This window comes from Kwoniella dejecticola, chromosome 2 (assembly GCF_000512565.2).
Source record: "Kwoniella dejecticola CBS 10117 chromosome 2, complete sequence".
Taxonomy (NCBI): domain Eukaryota; kingdom Fungi; phylum Basidiomycota; class Tremellomycetes; order Tremellales; family Cryptococcaceae; genus Kwoniella; species Kwoniella dejecticola.
Window position 1 is genome coordinate 742,590 of NC_089302.1, and position 24,617 is coordinate 767,206.

General features: G+C 48.1%; 7 protein-coding genes across 7 annotated transcripts; 5 read left to right on the forward strand and 2 right to left on the reverse strand.

The window, feature by feature from the left end:
* Positions 1–434: 434 nt before the first annotated feature.
* I303_101730 (uncharacterized protein) lies at positions 435–7,293 on the forward strand (the record flags this gene model as incomplete). The annotated part of the gene is made up of 9 exons (XM_065968405.1): positions 435–1,895; positions 1,960–2,026; positions 2,093–2,501; positions 2,564–2,650; positions 2,710–2,831; positions 2,893–3,140; positions 3,198–3,361; positions 3,423–5,710; positions 5,816–7,293. The coding sequence occupies 9 exons, from the start codon at positions 435–437 to the stop codon at positions 7,291–7,293; spliced, it is 6,324 nt and encodes a 2,107-aa protein (XP_065824477.1).
* Positions 7,294–7,758: 465 nt separating this feature from the next.
* I303_101731 (uncharacterized protein) lies at positions 7,759–9,029 on the forward strand (the record flags this gene model as incomplete). Its single annotated transcript, XM_018405479.1, has 3 exons — positions 7,759–8,005; positions 8,290–8,438; positions 8,559–9,029. The coding sequence occupies 3 exons, from the start codon at positions 7,759–7,761 to the stop codon at positions 9,027–9,029; spliced, it is 867 nt and encodes a 288-aa protein (XP_018265760.1).
* Positions 9,030–9,245: 216 nt separating this feature from the next.
* I303_101732 (uncharacterized protein) lies at positions 9,246–11,223 on the reverse strand (the record flags this gene model as incomplete). The annotated part of the gene is made up of 7 exons (XM_018405478.1): positions 9,246–9,323; positions 9,483–9,948; positions 10,086–10,151; positions 10,238–10,637; positions 10,765–10,814; positions 10,886–10,910; positions 11,052–11,223. The coding sequence occupies 7 exons, from the start codon at positions 11,221–11,223 to the stop codon at positions 9,246–9,248; spliced, it is 1,257 nt and encodes a 418-aa protein (XP_018265759.1).
* Positions 11,224–13,273: 2,050 nt separating this feature from the next.
* Positions 13,274–14,831, forward strand: I303_101733 (uncharacterized protein; the record flags this gene model as incomplete). The annotated part of the gene is made up of 2 exons (XM_018405477.2): positions 13,274–14,545; positions 14,610–14,831. 2 exons carry the CDS (start codon positions 13,274–13,276, stop codon positions 14,829–14,831), a joined length of 1,494 nt encoding a protein of 497 aa, XP_018265758.2.
* Positions 14,832–16,383: 1,552 nt separating this feature from the next.
* On the forward strand, positions 16,384–17,977 carry I303_101734 (uncharacterized protein; the record flags this gene model as incomplete). Its single annotated transcript, XM_018405476.1, has 4 exons — positions 16,384–17,054; positions 17,193–17,413; positions 17,481–17,539; positions 17,660–17,977. 4 exons carry the CDS (start codon positions 16,384–16,386, stop codon positions 17,975–17,977), a joined length of 1,269 nt encoding a protein of 422 aa, XP_018265757.1.
* Positions 17,978–18,590: 613 nt separating this feature from the next.
* Positions 18,591–21,897, reverse strand: I303_101735 (uncharacterized protein; the record flags this gene model as incomplete). Its single annotated transcript, XM_065968406.1, has 10 exons — positions 18,591–18,851; positions 19,056–19,154; positions 19,257–19,440; positions 19,517–20,097; positions 20,170–20,315; positions 20,382–20,530; positions 20,600–21,105; positions 21,179–21,525; positions 21,583–21,692; positions 21,752–21,897. The coding sequence occupies 10 exons, from the start codon at positions 21,895–21,897 to the stop codon at positions 18,591–18,593; spliced, it is 2,529 nt and encodes an 842-aa protein (XP_065824478.1).
* Positions 21,898–22,718: 821 nt separating this feature from the next.
* On the forward strand, positions 22,719–24,457 carry I303_101736 (uncharacterized protein; the record flags this gene model as incomplete). Its single annotated transcript, XM_018405474.1, has 3 exons — positions 22,719–23,879; positions 23,950–24,058; positions 24,129–24,457. 3 exons carry the CDS (start codon positions 22,719–22,721, stop codon positions 24,455–24,457), a joined length of 1,599 nt encoding a protein of 532 aa, XP_018265755.1.
* Positions 24,458–24,617: the final 160 nt, after the last annotated feature.

Below are 24,617 nucleotides of genomic sequence, written 5' to 3' on the forward strand. Positions count from 1 at the left end.
TGGATATAGCATCGCATAATCTCCGGCAATGGAGAGTGTGATATCGTTAATTATTTAGGATAACGTACAACCGCAATCAAATCGCCCATAGACAGAGTGAGCAGAGTCATCCCATACTGAAAGCGAAAAGTCCATGATGGATTCTTAAGAGCATACATTCTATTTCCATCTTATCGCTCTACAACTCTCTTTGTCCTGTTTCACTCTCGCAAAGGTCCTTTGGCCAAGGACTGTCAACGCTTTCGATCTAGGGAACGACGCTACTGCGGAAGTCTACTTCTACGAGTGAGGGATCGAAAAACCGAACGTATGGCATAATCCGCCGTAATTATAGATGAATTCGCCTCCACAAATCTCACTGGGCAAGTGATCTGTTTCCTTCTTCCTTTCCAGAATCCCTAGTTGCATCAGCTTGGCATTTATCAAGGGCCAGCATGTCACAGCAAGAGAGCAATGCATCGACCTCGACTCCCGGAGGTGCATCCCAATCTGCCAGGTCCAGGATGGGAAGCTTCGGTACGAATGCGAAGCCCAAGCCTAAAACTCCTCGAGGAACACCTGCCAAGAACGATGGCACTTCAAGACCATCGATCAAACCATCGCCCTCCGATTCCAGCCGACGGAAACCAACATTCACTTCTTCCTTGAACTATCCTGAAGTCTTGCCTGCTCCAACATACTTTGCGAATGAAGGTGAACTGCAAAGGAGTCAACGAAGATCGAAAGTCGAAGCTCTGACCAAGCTTGATCGAGCTGGGACACCTATACAGGTCAACAATGGTTCAAGTGGTACTTCTTTCTTGCCTTCTTCTGCTCAGTCGTCGACACCCCAGCCAGTCGCAGGCCCATCGGCAGCCCGCAATCCCTTGCATCGACCAGTGGTCGTCAGCCCACCTTTTAACCCTTTATCAGTCCGTCAAGAGGCACCCCGACATCCACCACCTCGGACGTCTCCACGGTTGTTCGGTATCGAAGAATGCCCAACCTACTACCCAACTGCGGAGCAGTTCAAGGATTGTATGGGGTATATAGCCTCCATTGCGGATGAAGCTAAACCTTACGGAATCTGCAAGATCGTCCCTCCAGAAGGCTGGAAGATGCCTTTTACGCTAGATTCGGAAACGTTCAGATTCAGGACCAGGCTACAGCGTCTCAATAAACTCGAAGCTGCCTCGAGGGCCAAGATCAATTTCCTCGATCAATTATCGATGTTTCACAATCAGTCTTCGGAGAATGAAATCTCGATCCCTAGAATAGAGAGGGAACCGCTAGACCTTTGGAAACTGAGGAAAGAAGTCAACAAATCGGGAGGGTATTTGGAGTTAGACAGAACCAAAGGTTGGCCGGAGTTGACAGAAAGAGTGGGCCATAAAGGATCTTGGAGTGGTCAGGTCAGAAGTGCCTATATGGAAATCATCTTGCCTTTTGATAATTATTCGGTCAGGGCCAAATCCGCTTCTGCGTCGCCTTTGACACCGCTGAACAACAGTGCGATCAACGGGAATGGGACGGTCAAACCGCCAGCTTTCGCTACGGACGCACCTCCCTCGCCTAGTCAGATGAAGTCTGCCGGAAGAATGGGAGCAGTAAAGCAAAGCCCAAGAACTCGGACAAGTAGTAGAATGTCAGGTATAGGTCTTGGGGCATCTTTGAGTGAACTTCAGCCCCTGCCAACTCCGACGAGTGCACTGCCGACGGTCAATGGATTGCAAGATGCTGTGGAGATCGAACGACCGTCCTCCGCTACGCCTTCGATGACGACTGTCAAGATCAAGGTTCCTGGCTTCTCGACTGCGAGTAAAGATGGAAGCGAGAGTGAGCTCAGTGATGCAGATTCTTCATCAGACGGATCACCGCGGGGCAAAGTCTCGACACCAGAATACAAGAAAGGAGATGTGAGTTTTCCTTTTCACTCATCGACAAACGTAGGATGCTAAAATTAGTATTTAATGAATGTAGATATGCGAGATATGCAGATTCGGTCATGCAGCTGAGAAGATTTTGTTATGTGATGGGTGCGATAGAGGTGAGTGCTACGGCAATCAGTGAACAGGCAGACCGACGACCATCAGCTAAAATGTCGATGTTGCAGGATTCCACACTTACTGCTTGAATCCTCCATTGGCGTCCGTACCGACGAATGAAGAATGGTTTTGCACCTCGTGCCTGTTGAGTCAAGGAGATGACTTCGGATTTGGGGAAGGCGAAGATCATTCGGTGGCCTCTTTCCAAGCGAGAGATGCTTCGTTCTCATGGCATTGGTGGAATCGGCATCGAGCAAACCTCGCTTCGTCCTCGTCGTCCTCTCAATCACCTCCAAGGAGCAAAGCACAACACACAGATCAGTCTAGTCAGCCAGCGAATCCTTTGACGAGGCATTTCGGCAAAGTCGCTGTCACCGAAGACGATGTAGAGAGGGAATTTTGGAGGCTGACGGAGAGCCAGAGTGATACTGTGGAGATAGAGTACGGCGCCGATGTGCATTCCACAACACACGGAAGGTGAGTGACCTCGCATATATTGTATTGAGGGGTCGAGAAGCTGATCAGACTGGTTTACGCAGTGCTGGTCCAACGATGGAAACGCATCCGTTAGAACCGTATTCTGCTGATGGTTGGAATTTAAACAATATGCCGATATTACCTGACTCGTAAGTCGACATGGCTATTTCGTAAATTTGCCGGACTTGTGCTGATCCACTCATTCCAGCCTTCTTCGTTATATCCGTTCAGATATCTCAGGCATGACAGTCCCGTGGATTTACCTTGGGATGATGTTCTCCACTTTCTGTTGGCACAACGAGGATCACTACACTTACAGTGTCAACTACAGTACGTCAAGGATTTCCCGCTTTCTAATATGTCGATGCTAACGGACGCGGTGAATTTCTAGTGTACTGGGGAGAAACCAAGACGTGGTATGGTGTACCAGGCTCCGACGCCGAGAAATTCGAAGAAGCGATGAAGTCTGAGGCTCCCGAACTTTTCGAGCAACAGCCAGGTTTACTATTTCAGCTGGTTACGATGATGAATCCGGGTCGTGTCAAGGAAGCTGGGGTCAAAGTCGTTGCTTGTGATCAAAGACCAAACGAATTCGTTATAACCTTCCCGAAAGCCTATCACTGTGGATTCAACCATGGTGTAAGTGTATATCCCACACATTCGCATTCTTGAAGAGACTAATTTCACGATATGCAGATCAACATGAACGAAGCTGTCAATTTCGCCTTGCCGGATTGGCTGCCAGATGGACTCGAGGCAGTTATGCGCTACCAACAACATGCTAAACCCCCTGTCTTCTCACATGACGAGCTCTTGATAACTATCACTCTTTACTCGGAGACCATACGAACCGCGCTTTGGTGAGTCGACTTTGACCCTTAGCCTGATTTTTGATGCTTATGTCGTCTGCGCATCGTGCAGGCTCAGAGAAAACCTGGCTGTGATGGTCGAATCCGAAGGTCGCAGACGAGCAAGGCTTCGCATAGCTAATCCGACGCTGAACGAGTCTCAAACCGAGGAAGACGCTCCGGAAGATCAGTATCAATGCGCGGTGTGCAAGTCATTCTGCTACCTCGCTCAAATCACCTGCACTTGTACAGGCTTAGTTGCTTGTCTCGACCACGCCGATCAACTGTGTGCTTGCCCAATGACCAAAAAGACCCTCAGAAAGCGGTATTCCGAAGATCAGCTCGATGAGATCTTACAAATTGTTACCCTGCGCGCGGCTCAGCCAGATGCTTGGCGAGCTAGACTTTACGCTCTGCTAGAAGCTCCTCGACCGCCTCTCAAGTCCATGCGAGCTCTCGTCGCCGACGGCGAGAAGATCGCTTACCCCATGCCTGAGGTTTCTAGTCTTCGAGCATTGGTAGACCGAGCGAATAGTTGGGTGGAAAGAGTGTCCTTGCTTGTCACGCGAAAGACTGTCGGTCGGAGGCGGAAGGGTAAAAAGGAGGAAGATGAGGATGATATCGAAATGAGCATCGATCGAAGTCCGGAGACTCTCTCTGCTTTGCTCTCCGAAGCGGAGAAACTAGCCTTTGACGCTCCCGAAATACTTCAACTTCGACAATCTCTCATGAATATCCAAGGGTTCCAGTCTGAGGCTTCACTCATTCTCTCTACTCCAGAAACGGATCTGGAATTGGAAAAATGCAAAACCGCTCTCATCCTTGGGGAAAGTCTGAATCTAGATTTGCCCGAGATCACTGCTATTGCGAATATCGTGAATAGGTTGACATGGTTCAGAAAGGTTGAAGAAGAAGTCGATGACAGAACCCTGGAATTTGGCGATACCGTGGACTTACTTGAACAGGCCGAGGAGTATGAAATACCTGAAGATCACCCCACGATATCGGAATTGAAGAAAAGGCGTCAAAGAGGTGCAGATTGGCTCAGCGCCGTGGACAAGCTCCTCAACTCGCCACGAATTCAGATCGAGGAAATTTCTGAGCTGATAGAGGGCAAAGATCTTATTCCTGTTTCGATTGACAAGATGCGTCAACTCGAAAGTATACGGAAAACAGTCTTGAATTGGCAAGCATCCGCAAAGAACCTCTTGTCCACCAATGGATCCGCCTTGGCAGCTGGAAGACTCTGCAAGAATGTTGCTTCGGCTTCACCTCCCATCAGCCAGGTTGAGATACCCGAAATGGCCGAGTTGCAAGCAGAGCTGGATCATCATGCGCGATGGCAATCCCAGATTTGCAGGATATTGGAGATCCCGCCCGCCAAATTGGGTAACACGATGAATTATCTCAAGAGGGAATTCGAGTCTCACCTGAATCCGGCAGACGATGAGCCCAACGATCAATTTGTCTGTTTCTGCAGAGGCAGTCCAGGCAATGTGATGATCAAATGTCAGAATTGTCAGGGCGACTATCATCCAAAATGTATTGGAATCTCACCAAAGTACTTTGACCAACCGTATCAATGTGAAATGTGCCAACGTCTTCTTCCGGGTCTATCACCCTCCTTGAACGATTTCGGGGTCGTAGTAGTCTCCCCGCGCTGGAACTTCAAAATCACTCCTCCTGAATTCAAGGTCGCGCAAGAGATCCTGGAATTAGCTTTGAGGTACTCGTCTACCGTCTTGACGATAATCGACCCTAAAGATACGGCCGAACCTTGTTTGGACATTTCAAAAATCCAGCACTCAATTAGGAAGATATACAATCTCCCCTTACTGATTGACGCTACCAATGTCGAGACGAAGGAAAAGGTCGTCTTCATCAGTTGGTTATTCAGGAGATTACAAAACGCCATCAAATTCCACAATGGCTTATCTACCACGACTGCAAATGGAGGTGAAAAGCAGAAATCAAAGGGAACGAGAGGTCGAAAACCGAAGTTGACAATTGCTCAGTCATACCCTAAAAAGTTTCGCTGTATTTGTCAATTCCCAGATATCGCCAGGATCAATCAAATGCCATATCGAACTTCGCCTGTCTTAGAGGAATTCGACGCTGCCGAGAATAACGGACAAGGAAGATTGACGGTAGAATGCTCGAGATGTTCACAGGCGTATCACAATGATTGTGTCAAAGTCGGACCGGAGATGTCGTACTCCGCTCCAACGACTGCTGAGGCTGCCGAAGAGGCTGAAGTCGAGGCAGAGAAAGCGAAGCGACCATTTTGGAGATGTCCTTGTTGTGCGGTCAAAGAAGCGAAATATTATATGAAAGGTGTTGAAGTGAGAGTGCAGATGAAGGGTGAGTCGTCTATATTTTAGATGCATCTCGCACATCCGGGCGCAGCAGTATGATGGTTTTCTTGTCACTGTATTTGGTGCTGACATCATTTCGGATCCGCTTTAGAACAATTCGGTACGAATCAATATTTAGATTATCGATCGACCATAAACGATTATGCGGAAACCCCGGTGATCGTCACCTTGCAACCTTCGACCGACGTGATCATTCTGGAATGCACCAATTTCGTGCCTCCTATCTTACCTGAAGATTTCACTAGAGAAGGATCGGCTGCTGAAGAAGATGGACAGACGTCCAGAAAAAGAAGAAAGACCCGTCCATCTGAAATACTTGCTCCAGCTCCTGGTCCAGCTCCTGCTCCATATCAACATCCAGATCAGCATGATCAGAATGGGTTGGGCAATGGTGCGGAACGATCATCAGGTGTCGCAGCGGCTCCGTCGCCTGCTCAGCAACACCAACATCGATACTCTCCACCACCGCACCACCAATATCAGACCAACGGATATACTCCTCACAATCCGACTCATTCCATCCCTCCAACTATCAGCGGCCCGGCTGCTGGGTCTCCGAGGACTGGTCACTTCCCCAGCACGGCGACTTTGTCATCCCATGCACCCACCGCTTTCTCCAACTTGCCCTCGAATGAATACGTTGGACCGCAAACCGCGTATCCGTCTCCGGTCACTCATCCTGTACATCAGCCTCAGACAGCCAGACTATCTGATCCTCCATTGCATATTCATATGACGAACGGCGGCGGCGACGATCATCCTAATGATAGGGTCCCGTCGAGGAGCCCGCCTCATCATGTTGTGGCACGATCACCAGATTTTGGTTCTTCGGTAACAGGCCATAATACTGATCCGGTCGAACAAGCTTCAAGAGGATCACCGACACTACAAAGGGCTGACTCTCCGCCCAGACAACCTCCTCCGCACACCTTGCCTTCTAGCCAACAGGAAGTGCGGACTCGTCACAGCCAAAGCCAAAGCCACAGTCCTAATGCAAGTCCGCATGTCCCGCCGCGCATCGAATCCTCGACTTCTACTGGTCAAAATGGGTCTCCATCACAACGAGCAGGAAATAATGCTCCGGTCATTCAGAACTTCAGTGAATCTACTACGTATCCGGAAGCCGAACGAGATGTATCAATGCATTCGACGGCGCCTGGAAACGCGAATGTCTCGACGGCTCCAGACACTACAATGTCATCGACGGAGCCTAACTTAGACATTGTCATCAACACCGATACGGACAGTGTTGTACCTGTATCAGGACAAAAAGTAGGACAAACCCTAGCGACTTCGACGTCTAGAGATGTACATCAACCGAGCATGAGCACGCGCGTAAACCCGACTTCGCCATCGACACCTTCTCAATTGAGAATCAGTCCAAATAAGCGGAAGATTAGTTTACCTGAAGGTGTGATTGACATCTCAGATGATGCGAATGCGGATGCGGCTGTGGATGCGGCTCCGGGTCCGAGTGTAGTGGCTAATGGGGAAAGAAGGAGACAAAGCACGGGATCGACTCAAGGTTCGAGTGTTGATGATGCGATTGTGATCGATGACGATGATTAAGTTGAGTTCAGCGCGTCACAGATGATAGATCCGATTGTCATCTTCTTTTATCTTCAGTGCTTTTGATTTTCTCTTTTTCTGATTTAGTCAGTGCTTTGCGCATCTCATCTTCACATGCTACTTTGGTATTGTATTATGTATTCTGTACGATAGACTTGATGATATGTATGTACTATTTGTCTGAAGCGAAGTCAAAGAGGAGGCTCACTCTGAACATGTTACGTAATGAGCAAAGTGGTGAGTGACGTTTGAGCAAGTTAGCAAGGAAATCAACATCATATGAATTCCTGCTTGCTTGATTATTTTTGATTATTGTTCATTCTTTTTCTGCTACGAACACTGGAGACACCTATACTGTAGGCGAGATCAGATCAGACCAGATCATTTCAGTTCGTAGCGGCGTTTCTTTTCAGCTCTAAAGATCCAATCCAGCAACTTCGAACTGCATTCAACGAATTAGTCGCGATGTCCTCCCCCTCCTCAACGAACCTGCCTTTTGGTCTATCCAACTTATTCAGACCCATCAACCCTCTACTAGCCAAGACCAGAATAAAATCCAACTTGTTCATCTTATTCCTCTTCTCTGGGATCAAGCGCTTTCTCCCGCCCTATGTCAATATACGGCTGATCATCGTCAGATTGTCGGATACGTATTTGCAAGGCAGGAAATTGAGGGAAAGTAGTTGGGCCGAGGGGTTGTTCTACTACATCGGTGAGTGGTCTCTTGTCTGTCATGATCTGATGATTCCAAAGTGCGATGTCTTGCTACATGTGCACTTCGCACTCTGATGGGTCGGTGAAGTGACGGATTCATGGGTTATGAGATGAGATGAGATGAGATAAGGATGTGATGAAGCTCTGTTGTTGGGATATGGGAGAAGGAATAGAGTAGAATAAATAGAATGGAATAGAATAGACTGAAATGACTTGAACATGATATGACATTCCATGACCAGGAATGCGTTCAGTCCAGCTGATACGTATATTTGGTGCCAGAGTTCATGATCACCAGCATATTAATTTGGAATATACTCGAAAGCGTCATATCTATCCAGTATCCTCCGGCAACGCAATCTGGTGCGCTGATAACCCAAGGAGGGGCCTCGGGATTGGTATTGACTCCTTCCAAGATCTCTTCTCCTCTTGTGAGTCTACCCACGCGAACGCAGAGATACCTAAATTCACCAATGGCATAAATGTTCTGTACCGGTGTTTGGTCCTGAGTCTTGGAACAGAGCGCTGATCGACTCTTCCTTCTTCCCCAGACTCGCTCATATTCCCCTTCCTCCTCTTCCTCAAATACACCTTCCACCCCCAACTCAAACTCAAACTCGAACCCGAATTCTTCGTTGCAAAGGACGATATACAAATCATCTCCACTCTCTACTCCAATCCGCAATCCCAACCCGAATCAGAATCAGAATCAAAGTCAAAGTCAAAATCAAGTCACGAACACATCAAACTTGAATATTTCTCAATCCGGTTCCCCTCATTCAACTTCAAAAACAACGGCTAGATTATTCAATTTACCCCCGAACGAGAATGCCTCGCCCAGTAAAACGGGGTTATTCTTCGAGAAGAAACAGGAAACCCCACAATCACAATCACAATCACAACAAGGCCAACCCGGGGTCGGGGGCGATTTCGTATTGGTTGACAGGGAGGAGAAACTCTGGGTGGATAATGTCCTCAAAGGAGTGAGGGGGAAAGGAGGAAAGGTCAATGTCGGATTGTAATCTTGGCTTGAGGTCAAAACGATTCTTGATGTTGGATTTTGGGGATACACGTACATACATATGCATGCACTCCTGCATGTATACAGGCGACACGATGTATCTGCAAAAGCCGAATATTTTTGAGAATATCCGACAACTGCTCGTACTATAACACAGAATGCCATCCAAGCACGACTGGGCTCCAAGTGGACGCCTATGAAAGGAGGCCAATTTGATCTAATCCACTCGCCATAATTTGATACTCCTCTCAGGCTCTAGTGAGCCGCTAGCCACGATCCGGCCGCTGGGGTGGACCTGCAACGGCGAGCGAAAGAGAATCAGCGATCGATCAGCATCGAGTGTAATCTGAAAAGACAAGCTAACGGTCTAATGATCATTACGAGGATGAGAGGTGGATGAAAAAGAAAAGAAAAGAAAAGAAAAGAAAAGAAAAGCAATGAGACATAGACTCACAGCTAAAGCAACTACAGTCGACGTATGACCTTCTAACACCTGCATTACGGATTTCGACTGTAAATCCCATATGACTATCTTACCATTCTCCGAACCAGCTATTATCCAAGCGTCTTTTCTTCCTGTCGTGGCTTGACGCCTTTGACCTTGACCTTGACCATCTGAAGTCATCACACTACTTTGTCCTTGTCCTTGTATATGCCCATTGACACCGTTCACACTATTCACTTGATCCACTTCCATTTGATCTTGGTCCGGACTAGGAGGCGATGAGAGGGAAGGATTGTCGGAGCAATCGGGCGGAGCGAAGATCAAAGCTGGACAAGGGAATTTCTCGGTGACATACACGCCGGGGGCTTGGATGGTTTTGAGCACTTTCGAGGTGTGGATATTGTATATCCGCAGAGTCGAAGAGAGGGTGGAGGAGAGTAGGAAATATGATGAAGGAGTGAAAGAGGCGTGTGATCTGCGAAACGAGAGGAAGAGAAACAGCGAAAATCAGTAAATGGAGATTTTCAATGAGCCTTGCTTGAACACACCAATCTCAAACAGAGCGGGAGAGAGAGGGAGACAGATAGACGGAGAGCAAAGGGCGATACTCACACGGGAGAATTCGTATCGTTATCTAAAGTTTTAAGGCATTGTCCAGTATTCACATCCCAAAGTCGACTAAGTGTTTCGTTGAGAATGTTAGCGCTTAATGATTCTTGAAGTACGAAAAGGACAATCTAATCGCGTAGTCACTTTCTACTCACATCAGACCATCCGAACTGGCAGTCAAGACCATAGCCCCCTCGTTATCCCAAGCAACACACCATATCGCATCCGCATGCGCAGGGAGATTACGAAGTATCTTGCCTTTCTTCACATCCCATATGATGGCGCTCTCATCGTAGCTTCCCGTGACTAGTAAGTTGGATTTCGGCGAGAAGGCAATAGATAGCACGGGTGCGGTGTGGCCTATCAATGTTCGCAGTGGTGCAACTCGAACTTCATCGTTGGGTGAAGGGGAGGAAGGTGAAGAAGAAGATGTTGGGATTGAGGAGGAAGTTAGCGGCGCAGGTGGAGGGTGGAGATAGTAGATTGAGGAAGTAGAGTCGTCCGATGCGGTGGAGATGTATAAGGAATCTGGAGATATTGATATATCGTTTATACCTATTCCAAGGGTCCCAGGAAGACATTGGGTTCAACGCAGTCAGATTGAGTGAGCGGACGTATTTGTTTGACATGTCACGAATTATGATGACGAAAAGGTGAGCGGGCAGATCGATGAGACATTTACCTGTTTTATGAGCTTGGAATCCTCGAATGTAATCGCCTGTGTCAGGTTTCCTAGCGATGAGACGGATTTCGATCAGTACATATCCGGAGAGAGGTCAAGTTTGAGCTGACATCAGATTCACCAGTAATGTAACCATCCGTCGGCACCTGATCATGATCATTGGGATCAGCATCTTATCACCATGCGCTTCATCTCATCAACCGGATAAGAAGGTAGATGGAGTTATGTGACGATGCTTATCTGACACATAGCAAGTAGCCATTAGAGTAGCTTCGAATCCAGCTCACCAGCGCTGACTAGAGTCTGTCCGTCATTTGAGAACCTCAAAGCTGTTACTGCTCGATTATGCGCCGAGAGAGTTTGGCTGAGAAGGTATTTCGGTCCAGAAGAGGGTCCGGCTTCTGCGTTGGCATTGGCATTGGATTGAATCCCGATGGGCGAGGAAGGAGGTATAGCCATCTTGCTGGCTTGCTTGAAGTCCCAACGATCCGGCTTATTGTTTACTCTACCAGACTTACAAGCAAGGATTCACGCAGCCAATAACCAAGATAATATCGCGGATGCAGGTAATCTTCCTACTGTCTTTTGCTAGCTGCTAAGCTAAGCTGACGCGCGAACGAAAGGCGAAGATCAGATCACGTGAGCGGTGGTTGACGAAGGAGATACATCACACTCCATATTTGTTTACACCTTTCTTGATTTTGATTTTCCCTTCTTTATGGTCTGTTTTTGTGTAAGGACGCATCGCTTTCCGCGACTTATATGTAGCAGACGCCGAGAGGAGCATGAGCATCCCACTTCGAATAGCGTTTGAGAGGTGCACTGTATAGATAATCACGTCAGATCCGCCCAAATGCGAAGCCCAGACTTTGTTACCCAGTTCAATCCGCATCGCTATCCGTAGTCAAGTATCGATAAATGTGATCGACGCTGTCGCTGCGGCCGCGGCTTGCATCGCATCCGCAAGCGAGTGAATGGTTAAGCACGTCGAAGTCGACGTCGATCAGCCATGGCGCAAATTCATCTTGCTTCGCCTCAAATTGTTATACGGATTCAATCGAGTTGTGATGGATGATATTTATCCGTAACTCCCGTTCGTTCGGAAAAACTTGCAGCCATCCGCACGTAAACTACAATCATTTCATACCAGACGGTCTTCGGCGAATGATTATTGTTATATGTCATGCTACATCTGCATAATCATGCTGACTGACACACTCTATCGGTTCTAGTGTGTAAGCGAGCTTGACTCGGTGTGACTCTGATACTGACACTACATCATGTGGGATATGACACTTTGGGCATCAAGGCCGGCCGGAACGAGGTCATCGTTCCTATGGTTCCTATGCATCACATCGTTCGACTACATGGATGCATCGGCGTCACCATGACTACCGAGATGTGAAAGAGGACCGACCTCTCTGCTAGTTGCAAGCTAAGAAGAGTCTAGAATACCTGATCGAACACGAGCCAACTACCATAGACCAAATGAGGCCACTAAAAACGTCAGTTCCGTTTTAAAGTCGCCCTCGTACCTGTGTGCCGCACTATGACGACGGTAGGCACCGTATACGCTTCATTTGTCCGACCTCCAGCGAGTCATCTGAGAGCTTGATCATTTGCAGGTAAAGGTAGAGGTCTGTTTCTCACTTGAGCTTGTCCTCAGCGTCAGAAAGCGACATAATGCGCTCAGTATCATCAGTGATGAGCGCGGTGCAGCATGTATAGGAGTTGTACGGTTGTATGCGTGCGAGCCATAAATAGAATGCCACTTTTGATATCCTGTGTTTCCTGTATATTCGGAAAATCCCTGGTCATGAAAGGGAGCAAGGGATCACCACGGCCGACGAGTGGGGGATTTCGGAGACTCGGAGAGCGGGTTGTGCGAGTTGTGCGTGAAAATTGTGAATAAGGTCTGGATTAGGGACATGATCACATCACGTCACACAGATGTCTCGTGTTTATTTTGTCATTTCATTTTATTTTCCCCTTTTTCCCTCTGCTCTCACCCCTTTTCTAGCCAGATTTGTTGCACCTGCACCGCTTTATGAGGTACATACGAACAAAACCTTGTCAACCGGCTGTCTTTCTGTCTTTCCCTTCCTTTGTTCCCTCGCCCCACCCATTAATCCTATCCTCGTTTATCCTGCAGCCGCAAAAACTGCCTTCCCTTTTTCACTATGGGTTGTTTCACTTTCGCACACACCATACACCATACACCATGCACCATACTCCCACCACCCTGCAACTCAATCCCCTCATTCTATTTTCATCCCTCACTATAAAACATCCACACCCATACATAAATACATCAACGTGCAACCTGATAACATCCTACACACTCTAAACGATCCCCACTTGAAGAAGCAAATACATATAAACTCATTGACAAATAACCTACAACCCAAGATCTAGCAGCCATTCGACCCATCGTCCAAGAAGATATAGCGATTATTCGCGCAACACTGTAGAAACACTACGACAGCATACCCATCGATAACATTCGTCAATGTCCTTGATGGCTGGCAAACCCTCCTTCGCCCCTTACCCCTTCGATTCCGAGAACAAAGTCTACCCCCAGCATAACCCAAACTTCATCCTCCCCTCGCCGCCGTCTTCGGATAACGGTCTCCTAGACTTTGATCTCGATTCTTTCACACACTGCTCTCCTCAGTCGATCTTACTGGAACCTCTCCCCATCAACGACAGAGTAGAGACACCCAAATTCTCACTTGATTTCGATCTCAACCAAGCTTCACTCGATCTGTCTCCTATCGCGTCCACGTGTACTCCTACCTCGACTACTTTAATCTCTCCCAAGTCCGCTAACTTGGAGCTCACTGCGATCCCTCAATTGCCTGTCTTGCCATCCATCAACAACAGCGACGCCGATACTGCAGAGGCCCTGAGCAGTCACCACCTGCAACGATACTTGCACTACAAGGCACTTGCCGCCCGAGCCGAAGCCGATCGAGCTGTCGCACAACAACAGAACCAAGACGACCAATTCGACGCTCTTTTCGCAAGCTGCGATAACTCTAACATCTTGATGCCTTCTGGACCAGGTGAAATTGACCAATACAAGACCAGTGGCAACAACAACAACATGCTTGCCTACCATCCTCAACCGGTTTCCACATCTGCCTACTATGGTATGGGTCAACCAATGGCAGATTGGACGGCACCTCAAGGTACTTTCACTTACCAACCTCAATCCGCTCAAGCTGCTTTGCACGCTCAAGCTCAAGCTCACTTGCAAGCTGCGGATGTGGCTAGAGTGCAAGCGCAACAACAAAGGGCCATGTCGAACCCAACGGCTTATTCCGTGCCTAGCAGCGCGCGATCGTCCTTTGACGCTGCGCCGCAGCAACAATATAACTCTTTTTCACGACCTTCAATGTCAACAATCTCTTCAAATTCTCCTCCTTATCCCTCTACTCCTACTTATGCTGGTGTACCCAGCTTCACACCTGTCCGAATGTCCAAGACATCAACCTCGGCGAGCATGCCATCTTTCGTCTCGCAAGAACCATCGCCTGTCGTTCGACGAGCAATCTCAAATAACGGCAGCGACCAAGAAGGCGAAGATGAGCTTGCCGAATACTCACCACCCAGTCGATCGGGACTTGACGATCTCAAGCCTATGATCCCTGGTATGCCAATCCCCAATGCCCATGGCGGCGGGCGAGGCTATGTTCCTGGTCAAACTCCTGACGATCCCAAGAAGCGACACAAGTGTCAGATCTGCGGTAGGGCTTTTGCGAGGGCTTTCAACTTGAAGGTGAGTCTGATGCGAGTAGTATCTCACAGTTTAACGCACGCTGACTGATTTATCTGCTATTTAGTCCCACATCCAAACCCATAACCCACTTCGACCTAAACCATACATGTGTCCGCACACTTCTTGCAAGCGCGGATTCTCTCGACTTCACGACCTCGAACGACACCGACAAGGCATCCACTCTGATGGGCCTCTCGTCGAAGCTAAGCGACAAGGTGTCTCACCCGCTGTCGCTCGTGCTCAGAACAAGATGCAGAAACGAGCCGAGTCGGGAAGTCTCATCTAGTCAATCATTCACTTGATTGACCCCCAACTGAACGGAGGCTGCTTATCGCGCCTCATCGAGACTTCCTCAATCCCTCGTTTCTTGCTTTTCTTTTCTGAAATACGCACGAAATCAACAAATAAATTCTCTCTCTCCGACTCAACCTTCACAAAGACTATACCGAGTCCCTCTTCCTCCCCTCACATCTCTTCAATCCGAACATGACAACCTCCCTAAATGCAGCGCCGCCCTTTTAGGGCATCAGCAAGCTGCTTGGTTCGTCATGATCTGGTTCTAAGAAGATGTCGATAGGAAAACCTACTCTTCGAGTTAGGTATGGACATGGGGTATATGTCGATCTACGAAAGTCGGCACCCACCAATCAATCAATCAAGTCAACACAGCAAATATCAGAATATTCGCCCGTTTCCTTGCCAGCTTTATATCATATCACCCTCCACTCTCATCGCTTTTCACCTTCACAGTCTGTCAGAGTCAAACATCGTCTTATCGCTTCCCCCTCTTCCGTCTATCTCTTTCTCTTCCTCTTTCTCTTTCTCACAAGAAACATATTGACCGCCTCATCCATCCCGCGATCCATTCTCTCTTTACTCAAAAGGACGACAATAACAACAAACAAATAAATCATAACCAAAAAGATCGATTCGGCAAACTTACATTCATCTTTGGATGATTGACGAGTTTGCCGTAACATAATACATGTCAGATCAGTCAGTCCCTTTTGAGTAATAAGAGTTCATTGGTGAGCCTAGTGATAGGATCTTTGGACCGTCTTTATGATTTCTTATACACGTTTATATATGTACGAGATTCCCAATACGTAGAATATGCCTTTATGCCCTCTTCTTTGCTTATGTGTAGGATAGATTAAGATACGAAGTATGTAGGATTAGTTTGATTATTGAAAATTGAAAAGACTACGTTGATAGATAGCTATTAGACTTGATGTCTATGCACTACTACCGGCGAGACCAATTGTCATTTCACACATCACACATCAAAGGATACGAGCAAAGGCGCACTCAAACCAGGATTGCACTCGGTTGAGATACATACATGCCTTCTGGCCTCATCACGGTCAAGACGCTTGTTTTAGGCACAGTACAGTAGTAGTACAGTAGAATCATATAGATGTCCGTCAGCGCTGTGAACGCTTTCTTCACATGCACCTACCAGATCTTTATGGATAGCTCGTATGCTTATTATGACTCGTGGTACGAATGTGAATAAGAATGAGAGCGAGTGCCACGATGATGCGCAACGCACAGACGCACAGACGGAAAGGAAATGTCTCGTGTGCTCGTACCTCATCGTCACTAGTGATTTACTCGGTAAACTCTGTGGAAACACCCGTCAGACGACAAATGACAAAATTACAAATGACATCACTCAACCTCATTCATCCTCGTCATGGCAGATTCCAGCAACACCAAGATTCACATACATCATTGAAATATTTGATACTTATACAGGCAAGACATTCCTTCACCGATCACAAGCACCTCAAGTCATCAAGCACCACAGCAACAGCGAGGACAAAAATCACACCACAATGGATCCAACTACATCAGCGCACGTCGACTCTGCCGACCTCACTGCGAAACGACCAGAGGTACACGAGACTTCCGGACTCACTACTTCTACCGTTCCGTCTTCTGCTCCTCATCTCGGGGCACCTTCTGAGGGATTCAATAATCCCTTCTCTACCAATAATACCACTTCTGCTGCTTCTTCTGGCTCAGCCCCAGTGGCTCCTGTAGCTCCTGTTAATCCAATCAAGCAGAATTATCCCGATACTCAAGTTTACGAGGACACACACCCTAATACTCAGACTCAAGGTGGTCAATCTGATTTCGCGGATATCCACGCTCGATCAAATCTTTCTTCCACCACCTCCGACAAAGACAAACCCACTACCGGTGTTACCGCGGGAGATCGTTCATCAAAAGCCACTACTCAAGCTCAAACTAAGGCTAGTCAAGTATCGGCCCAAGCCCAGCAGAAGGCCAACGAAGCTGCTACGGGAATCAGACAGCGAGTGAGAAAACTCTCGGTCGATCTGAACCATGCAGCGGATCACCCGGCAGTTAAGAATGTTAAGGGTACTGCGAATAACTATATTGCCCGTTTCAGAGAACAGTTGGGACGAAGTCCGACAGTAGCTGATCTCGAGAGACGAACGGGGGTGGACAGAGTTATCTTGGTTGTTGGAGGTGTCTTAGGGTGAGTTTAATGGAGCTGACAATACCATAACATGATCGCATATTATTCTAGCCATTCTTGTCCCATTCCATTTGACATTCGCCTGCTAGTACTGGATGTCCATGTTTACTTACGATTCCATCATCTCCGATATCACAGATACATCCTCCTTATCCCGCTCAACGTCCTTCGACTCGCACTCCCCATCACGGACCTCTTGACGATCCTCCCCGCGACATACCTCGCGGCGCTCGCCCTCGATAAGCCTGAAACGACGGCGAATGACCAAAAAGTCAAATCGCTGCTTTCGTTCTTTGTCGTCCTTGGGCTCATCCAGACTCTTGAGAGCTTGATGGCCGGAGTCCTTGAGCGAAGGATCCGTGAGTGCGCTCTATGCTTTCTCGTCAGCTCTAAAATACAAGCTGAGCTGGATTTGCTCGGATATAGCTCAATACTTCACTGTCAAACTCTTGTTCCTCGCCTACTTGCTCCACCCAAGAACTCAAGTGAGTCGCATCAGTCCTAAACATCAAATATCTCTCCGTCAAGGAAACAGCACACAGACATCCACACTTATTTGACTGCTCGTTGCCAAGCTGACGTATGATACATAATGCATCGTTCAGGGTGCTACACAAGTACACGAAAGGATCTTCAGACCCCTCCTCGCTTCTGCTCAACAATCATCTAGGAAAGCGCCTTCTTCATCCTCTACTTCCACTTCGTCCCAGTCGACCTACTCGGGTCCTAGACCGACTTCGAAGGTATCCACTCCTCCCACTTCCAAAGAATCGCTCTCTTCCGCGTCTAGTCCTCAGACTTCTTCATCCGGATACACCACTATGGCAGCCTCGATCCCTCTCCCGGGGGAGAACGATAATCTCACAAAGGCTGATGCTAGAGGACAGGGATACTCTGTTGTTAGCGAAGTACCGAACTTCTAGGCGATCAAGCTCAAGGCTCAAGCACCAGGGCCTTTCATGATGGCTGTCAAGCCAACCCATCTTTTCCGCATAAACACGGTCAACACCATCAAAATGGTCTTCAAGCCCGAAAGGAAATCTTACCGTAGCCTTCCTTCATTCACATCCGTTTCACCCTAATACCACCACATCATTCTCATGTATTTAGTCTTCTGGTCCCCGTCTTTTCACCTGTGTAGCTATATAGTATGACAAGCCAACTCAATATAAGACCACGTAAACGAATACATGACAAGCAGGGAGAACAAGTCCATACGATTTACTGTAAATTACACGAGACATGCATCAGATTTTCAAGTTAATCACCAGAGGTAGCATACAATGGAAAATCTCGAAGGGGCTGCTCCAAAAGATTTTCCAAGTACATGTACATCGCTTCTACATCTTGGGTTCTAAGCCATAATACGTACAGTGCTCGAATTGCATTCAGACATTCATACTGTATTCGCATTTGTACAATCAAACCTCGTTATCTACAAGCATTTTACGGATATGTTATATTACAATCAACATCAAAAAGTCTTCGGATCAAGTTGAATCCCAACTATCCAAGGTTTTGCTTTACTGTATAGACCTATCGTCCACCTGAACTGGTGGAAGTTCCAATCGCATTCCGTTCCCTCTCCAAGACATCTAACAGCCCGATCGACTGGGCAGTGACATTGAGACTGGTGGAACTCTCGATCAGCTCCTTGAGCCGATGTTTCAGTTGATACGGCTGGAAAATGTCGATCATCTGTTGTCGCGGTCTGAGTTTGTGTGTCTTCGGATTGGATTCTATCAGGTGTCGAAGGGTTCTCAGGGCTGGGATCTTGAGGGCGTCACTCGGTGAATTCTGGAATGCGGGCACAAAAGCGAAAGAGACATGTGAATTAGCTTTATTCGAACTTCTCGCATTGTAATCAGGGACGACGCCCAGAAGGGGGATTTCTTTTTCATCTGCGAATCTACGTATACGAGAACGACGATGAGGCAGATGCAAAGAGGACAAGGGGACAAGGGGACAAGGGGACAAGGGGACAAGGGGACCTCGACTTACGAGTGCGTTAGAGAGGATCTCAAGTACCTCGACTTTGGTCACTAAGGCATTCCGGATCTTCTCGTTGCCCAATGCCAAGTTCGACAAGACGAAGATAGCCTGAATGATAACAATGCAAGTGAAAGCGAAAGTGATTAGTGTTATTATCTATTTATTTCATCATGACGATGTATACTTCGTCTCGGAATGATTGCAACTCACAGGTATCCTAAGATCTACATCTTGATCCTCTCCCGATGCTTGAATGATCAACTCAAATAGCTCTTCCTCGCCAAACGAATCTACCGTCTTGGAGATTTCCGATATACCAGATTCCGAGAAGAGGTTCTGGACGAGTTCGAATGCCTGGACGCGCAACGAAGGGATTGCGGATGGGGAAAGTAAGCTAAACCCAAGCAAGTTAGGGTATGTAAGCGATCATACGGGAAAGAGTACAATGACGAAAACAATAGTAAACTCACAATTTCAACCTTTCCCATCCCATGGTAGAAGTGACCATGATCCTCGTGACTTCCATCGAATGATACGTGATGTTCTTCAGAGCCCACATAGCATTGAGCGCCAGAGGCTCATACGGCGATTTCGTCAAGTCACATAGTAATTCTATACCTCCTTCTCTCAGAAGAACGGCTTTGAGGGGCGAGAAATCCGCTACCAAATTGCAGAGGGTAGCTGTAGCGGCCACTTCCACTGTCCAGATCCTATCTCCTATATCTTCTTCAGCAAGTTCACTTTCACCGATTCCAAACGATGAAGAACCGCTGCTGCTACTATTGCCGTTCCCGTTTCCGTTGCTGGCTATTTCCCGCTTGAGAAGTTTGACGATCTCTTCGCCTATACCGCTGTCTACCAAGTTCGTGCGCAGGATCGAGACTGTACGCGAGAGTGCGCGGGCAAGTTGGCATGCAGCTGCTCGGACGCCGTACGAGGGGGACGATAAGGCGTTGAAGACGTGGGGAAGGACAGGCGGTGAATGATCGGCGATGAATGTTCGGGTTGCGTCGTGTTGCATGGCCAAAGAAGCGAGGGCGAGCAGTGTTGCCTAGATAGTATCAAGCAATATGAGCTTACATCGTAACGATACGCATATGAGGGTGAGCTTCCGCAAGCTTACCTCTCTGCTCCGCGAAGCTAGATCGTCGTTGAATTCGCCCTTCTCTGCATCCTGGTTGACCGATATCAGAATACCTATCAGTCGGTCAGGACAATCTTTCTCCGCTGCGGCTTTCTGCAGAGCAGCGTCATCCGACACAAGGGCAGCTAAATTTGAGAAAGGGATCAGCTCCTAATTTTCGGCGAGAGGAGCATGGTCTGCGCTGAATTTACCTAGGATAAAGCATAATTTGACCCTTTCTTCCGGACCTTCGCTTTGTAGGAGCTTGACAATCTCTTCAAGTAGTTGGTAGTTGATCACGGTGGACCGTATGCGATCAGAAGTCCTTGTTCCTCTATCAGCCTTGATGATGTTCGTCAGACTATGCAGAGTTCACCGACCATCAGCTTATTGCTTTATTTCACCCAAAAAGACAAGACCTATAGCTCACCAGCTCGCAGCGGCAATGCGTACGATCGTTGGCCCAGCGATGACCAATCCCGTCAAGATACCGACAAATTCGGATTTGGGCGAGGGCGAGGGCGATTCTTCATCTAGCATACCTCCATCCTCATCGTACAAGTTCCATGAGCGTATAGCAATAGATAAGGAGGGTTGACCTTTGACTAAAGCTGCTAGAAGGTCGAGCGACGCCTCGATCAATCTGTTATTAGGCTTTCGGGTGGAATAATAAGTGCCGGAAACAGGGGTTAACAGAGATATCGACGACATCAGATGATCAATTATGAAAGGGACGTCCGAAGTTGGAGAAGGGATGTTTGATGATGAAGAGCCTAAGCCATGCGCATGTGCAGTCATTGGAGTTGACCAGCTTAGGAGTGCTCTCCGATGCGAAGGGAGAGCTACGAGCCTTGAGAATAATTGATACAGCGGTAAGAGGATTTGCGGATCGGAGTGGGCTTCAAGCAGGGAGAGCAACGTCGTGAGATTATCGGGCTACGAGAGTTTGACAGTCCACCGTAAGCTATGACCTCGGCCGTGCCGGGGGTTGGGCTTTGAGACTACTCACTTCGAATATAGACCCTAGAGCGTGAGTAGCTTGGCCCCTCCAGCCTGGTGCTATACTTTTCCCGGCAGCTTGTTTACCCTTGCCAATAACCTCTGTTTCGCTCATCACTTCGACTCCGACCAGACCGGTACCGATGACCTTCCTTTCCGCCCCAACGCCCCACATATGGCCCCAGAACATATCTGCCGTAGATACCAGGATGTTCCGCAGAGCTCTCAGTAAGTGAGGCAGAATCTTCTCTAGCTGCTTGGCCGTTATATCGGAAGCCCGGCTGAGGGACGTAATGAGCTGTAGCAGCGACGTGGGAGTCGACGATAAGAGAAGAGGCTGGAGTGTGAGGTTGCCCACTTCAATGGTGTCAGAATCAGCTGAGCCGAAAGTCTAAGAATTTGACATGGACTTACCATTGGCCAACGCTCCAATGATAACAGCCGTCTCGCTCATCAACTCTAGCGACGTTGCGAGGTCTTCAGAAACATCCTTCGATGAGGGGTACTCCAGTAAGGACAATAAACTGTACTTTGATCAGCCATATTTTGTCTGCTTGACCTCCGAAGGATCACATAAGCTTACAATTGCAGTAATCTCTCATCTTCAGCGACTTCCACCTTCTTCCATGTATTGCCTATCACGGTGTTCTTTAGATCCTTGAGATTCGTTAGGAGAGTTGTCGAAGATGAGGCATTGGTAAGAAGATCAAGCGTGTTGCTGTTCGTCATTTCTGCTGATTCCAAGCCGCTTGGCACCTGTCCGGCGATCAATGGTTCTCAGCAAGTGCAATGGATAATTAGTCTGCAGATGCTGTATACTTTATCAAGAGTACAAGGTATTTGACGAAAGCAGTGGATAATGACGATACGGTGAGAAGCGCTCAGCTAATGTCGAAAGCGAATAGCCGGTTCCAGATGGAGGTCATCTGGGTTTTTGTGATCTGCCAATCTGCTCCTTGATACTTCTGATTTTGCATGTTGACTCTACGTATCATCTGGCGAGGGCAAGCATGATACCGTCTGTGAGCCGGCCTCGGCTGACTGAGCACACAGCTCATCTACTGACCAGTGCACTCTATGCGCTCCAAATGCAAGCAATATGGAACTAGAGGTGAGGCGAGGCGATCCTTTGATACACCTGGAACGCGTACCAAAGGTACAATAGGTTGGATGAAAATGAAACAGCTACTTGGTATCTGCAGCGATAGCAGCGCCAAAGTCGAGGGCTGAACGGAAGTGAGAAGTATGAAGGATTCTTGATGTTTATAGCATACTCCTCCTCGTTCACTTGGATACTAATCGATCCTCGGTCTCCTCCCAAAATAAATCTGACGCCAAATCGAAAAGCCAAAAACCTTTCTAAAACAGGTTCTCCACCTTACGATCAAGTATAATCATTGAGAAAGCGTTGCAGTCGACCATCTGCCATCTCCTTGAACACTGAAAGCCACAGCGTAGATTATAAAGCTCAGCAGGGGGCATCAGAACTCAGACCGCGATCCTAAACATACGGATCAGAAGGTCAATTCACCCAGAAGAGCTAATACACTATGATATCTCTCTGCCCTCTCGTGGTCCTCATAGCTGGTTCAGTCGCACTCGTCGAGGCACAAAGACCTCCTCGCACGACTTTCATCACACAACCCAATCAACGCCGCTCAACGCCAGATTCCTCAAATCCTGAGTCCCACTCCGGTATTAATGCTTTCGAACAGGGCAGCTCTTTGGCGGCGGCTACATCAGATTCGCACACCGGGCTCCTGACTTCCTCATATTCATATGTCGACACTTCTGAGGCTTCTCCGTCGTACTTGCCTTCGCCTACAGATGGAGGCGTATCAACCATCACAAATACCTTGCCACCGACGACCAAACCGACCCCAACGGACAATGTTCTGGTGGATACGAGTAAATCTTCTGATGAGGATGGCCAAAATGACTGTCTGGATACTTCCATCATACCACTCGCTTCATCACTCAGCAATCTCGCCGGTCAAGCTTCGGATAATTGTACAGCAACAGGTGGAGGATGTGTCGTCTTCGTCGAATCGCTGGGAAGTTGTCAAGATGATCGTTGCGCATGCGATCTATCATTCTCCGCACAAGTGTGCGCGCAATGCCTAGCTACGCAAGATGCCGTTTACAGCTATAATCTCTATCTGGCCGCTTGCTATAATCGCGGCCTCGTTCAACCCACTCAGACTATCGACGTTGAGTGCACTGATGCGACAAGCACCTCTGATGTTCTGACGGATATGTTGGCTAGTCAACCTGCTTCAGCCACTGCCTCGGCCTTCCCGGGCTCCCCAGGCTCTTCGGTTTCAGGTCATGGTGATTCCCAAGCTGCTCAGGGTGGTTCGATGGGTCAAGTAGCCGTAGAAGTAGGATCAGATGGACAAACAGTCACAAAAGCGTACGGGCAAACAAGCCAAACAGCCATGGGAGCAGCAAATAGCATAGAGAATGTGATCACTGTGGCTACCACCGACTCGAACGGTCAACCAACATCCGTGATCACGTACATTGATCCCACGTCGGTACCGCCATTAAGTGGTCCAGCACCTTCTGCTGAAGTGACGGGCGGTGTGCAGCAACCCCCCGTTGATGCAGGAAGCAGCACGGCAGCGTTAGATTCGGCGCATACTTTCTTCCAGTCCACGATCGACCCGAAAAGTCAGAATGACTGTGATGGCTGGCAGGAGCTTGCTGAGGTGAGTCGACTGCTTTCTCTGCTCCCAGTCACCGCCATGAGGGAGGTATTGATCAAGTTGAGCTCAACAGACGTGCACAAGCGATAACTGTATTTGCGTACCGGACGCTCGGAGCAGTGCCGCAGCCTGCTCGAGCTGCGTTCTTTCTCAAAGCAACGAGCAAATGAGCGCTTATGCTGGTGAGCCATTACCTCACCTCTATGATGCTGCTATGATCGCCACAGATTGGGGCTGATTTGTATTTCAAAGGGTACACTCAAGGATGTATCATTGCTTCCACCGGTGACACTAGGAGCGGAATGACAGAGACATACGGCAATGCAGCCGTTGGTATCTCGCCGACTTCTACTACAGCGCAGGACGAGAGTAATCCATTCAAGGCTGAGATTGGGGATGATAGCAAAGGTGTGACGCGAGTGGTAGAAGCTGAGCATGCGGGTGGAGTAGCCACTAGGATAGTGATTGACGACGATGAAGCTTCCGCGGGATTTTCCATTCACAGTCACGTAGGGTTGAGTGGGATAGGCTGGATCGTTACTGGTATCATAGGCGGCTTATTGCTCATGCAGATGGGGTAAATAGTAAAAGATGCAACCCACTCGCAGAGACGGAGATGAAGGCAGGGATGATGTCACGTGACTTGACGATCTTTTCGGCTTTGCGACTATTTTTCTGGCCGTTGACCATGATAAATTACTTCATCGTCGTTATTCTAGGCTATTTGCACGATCATATACA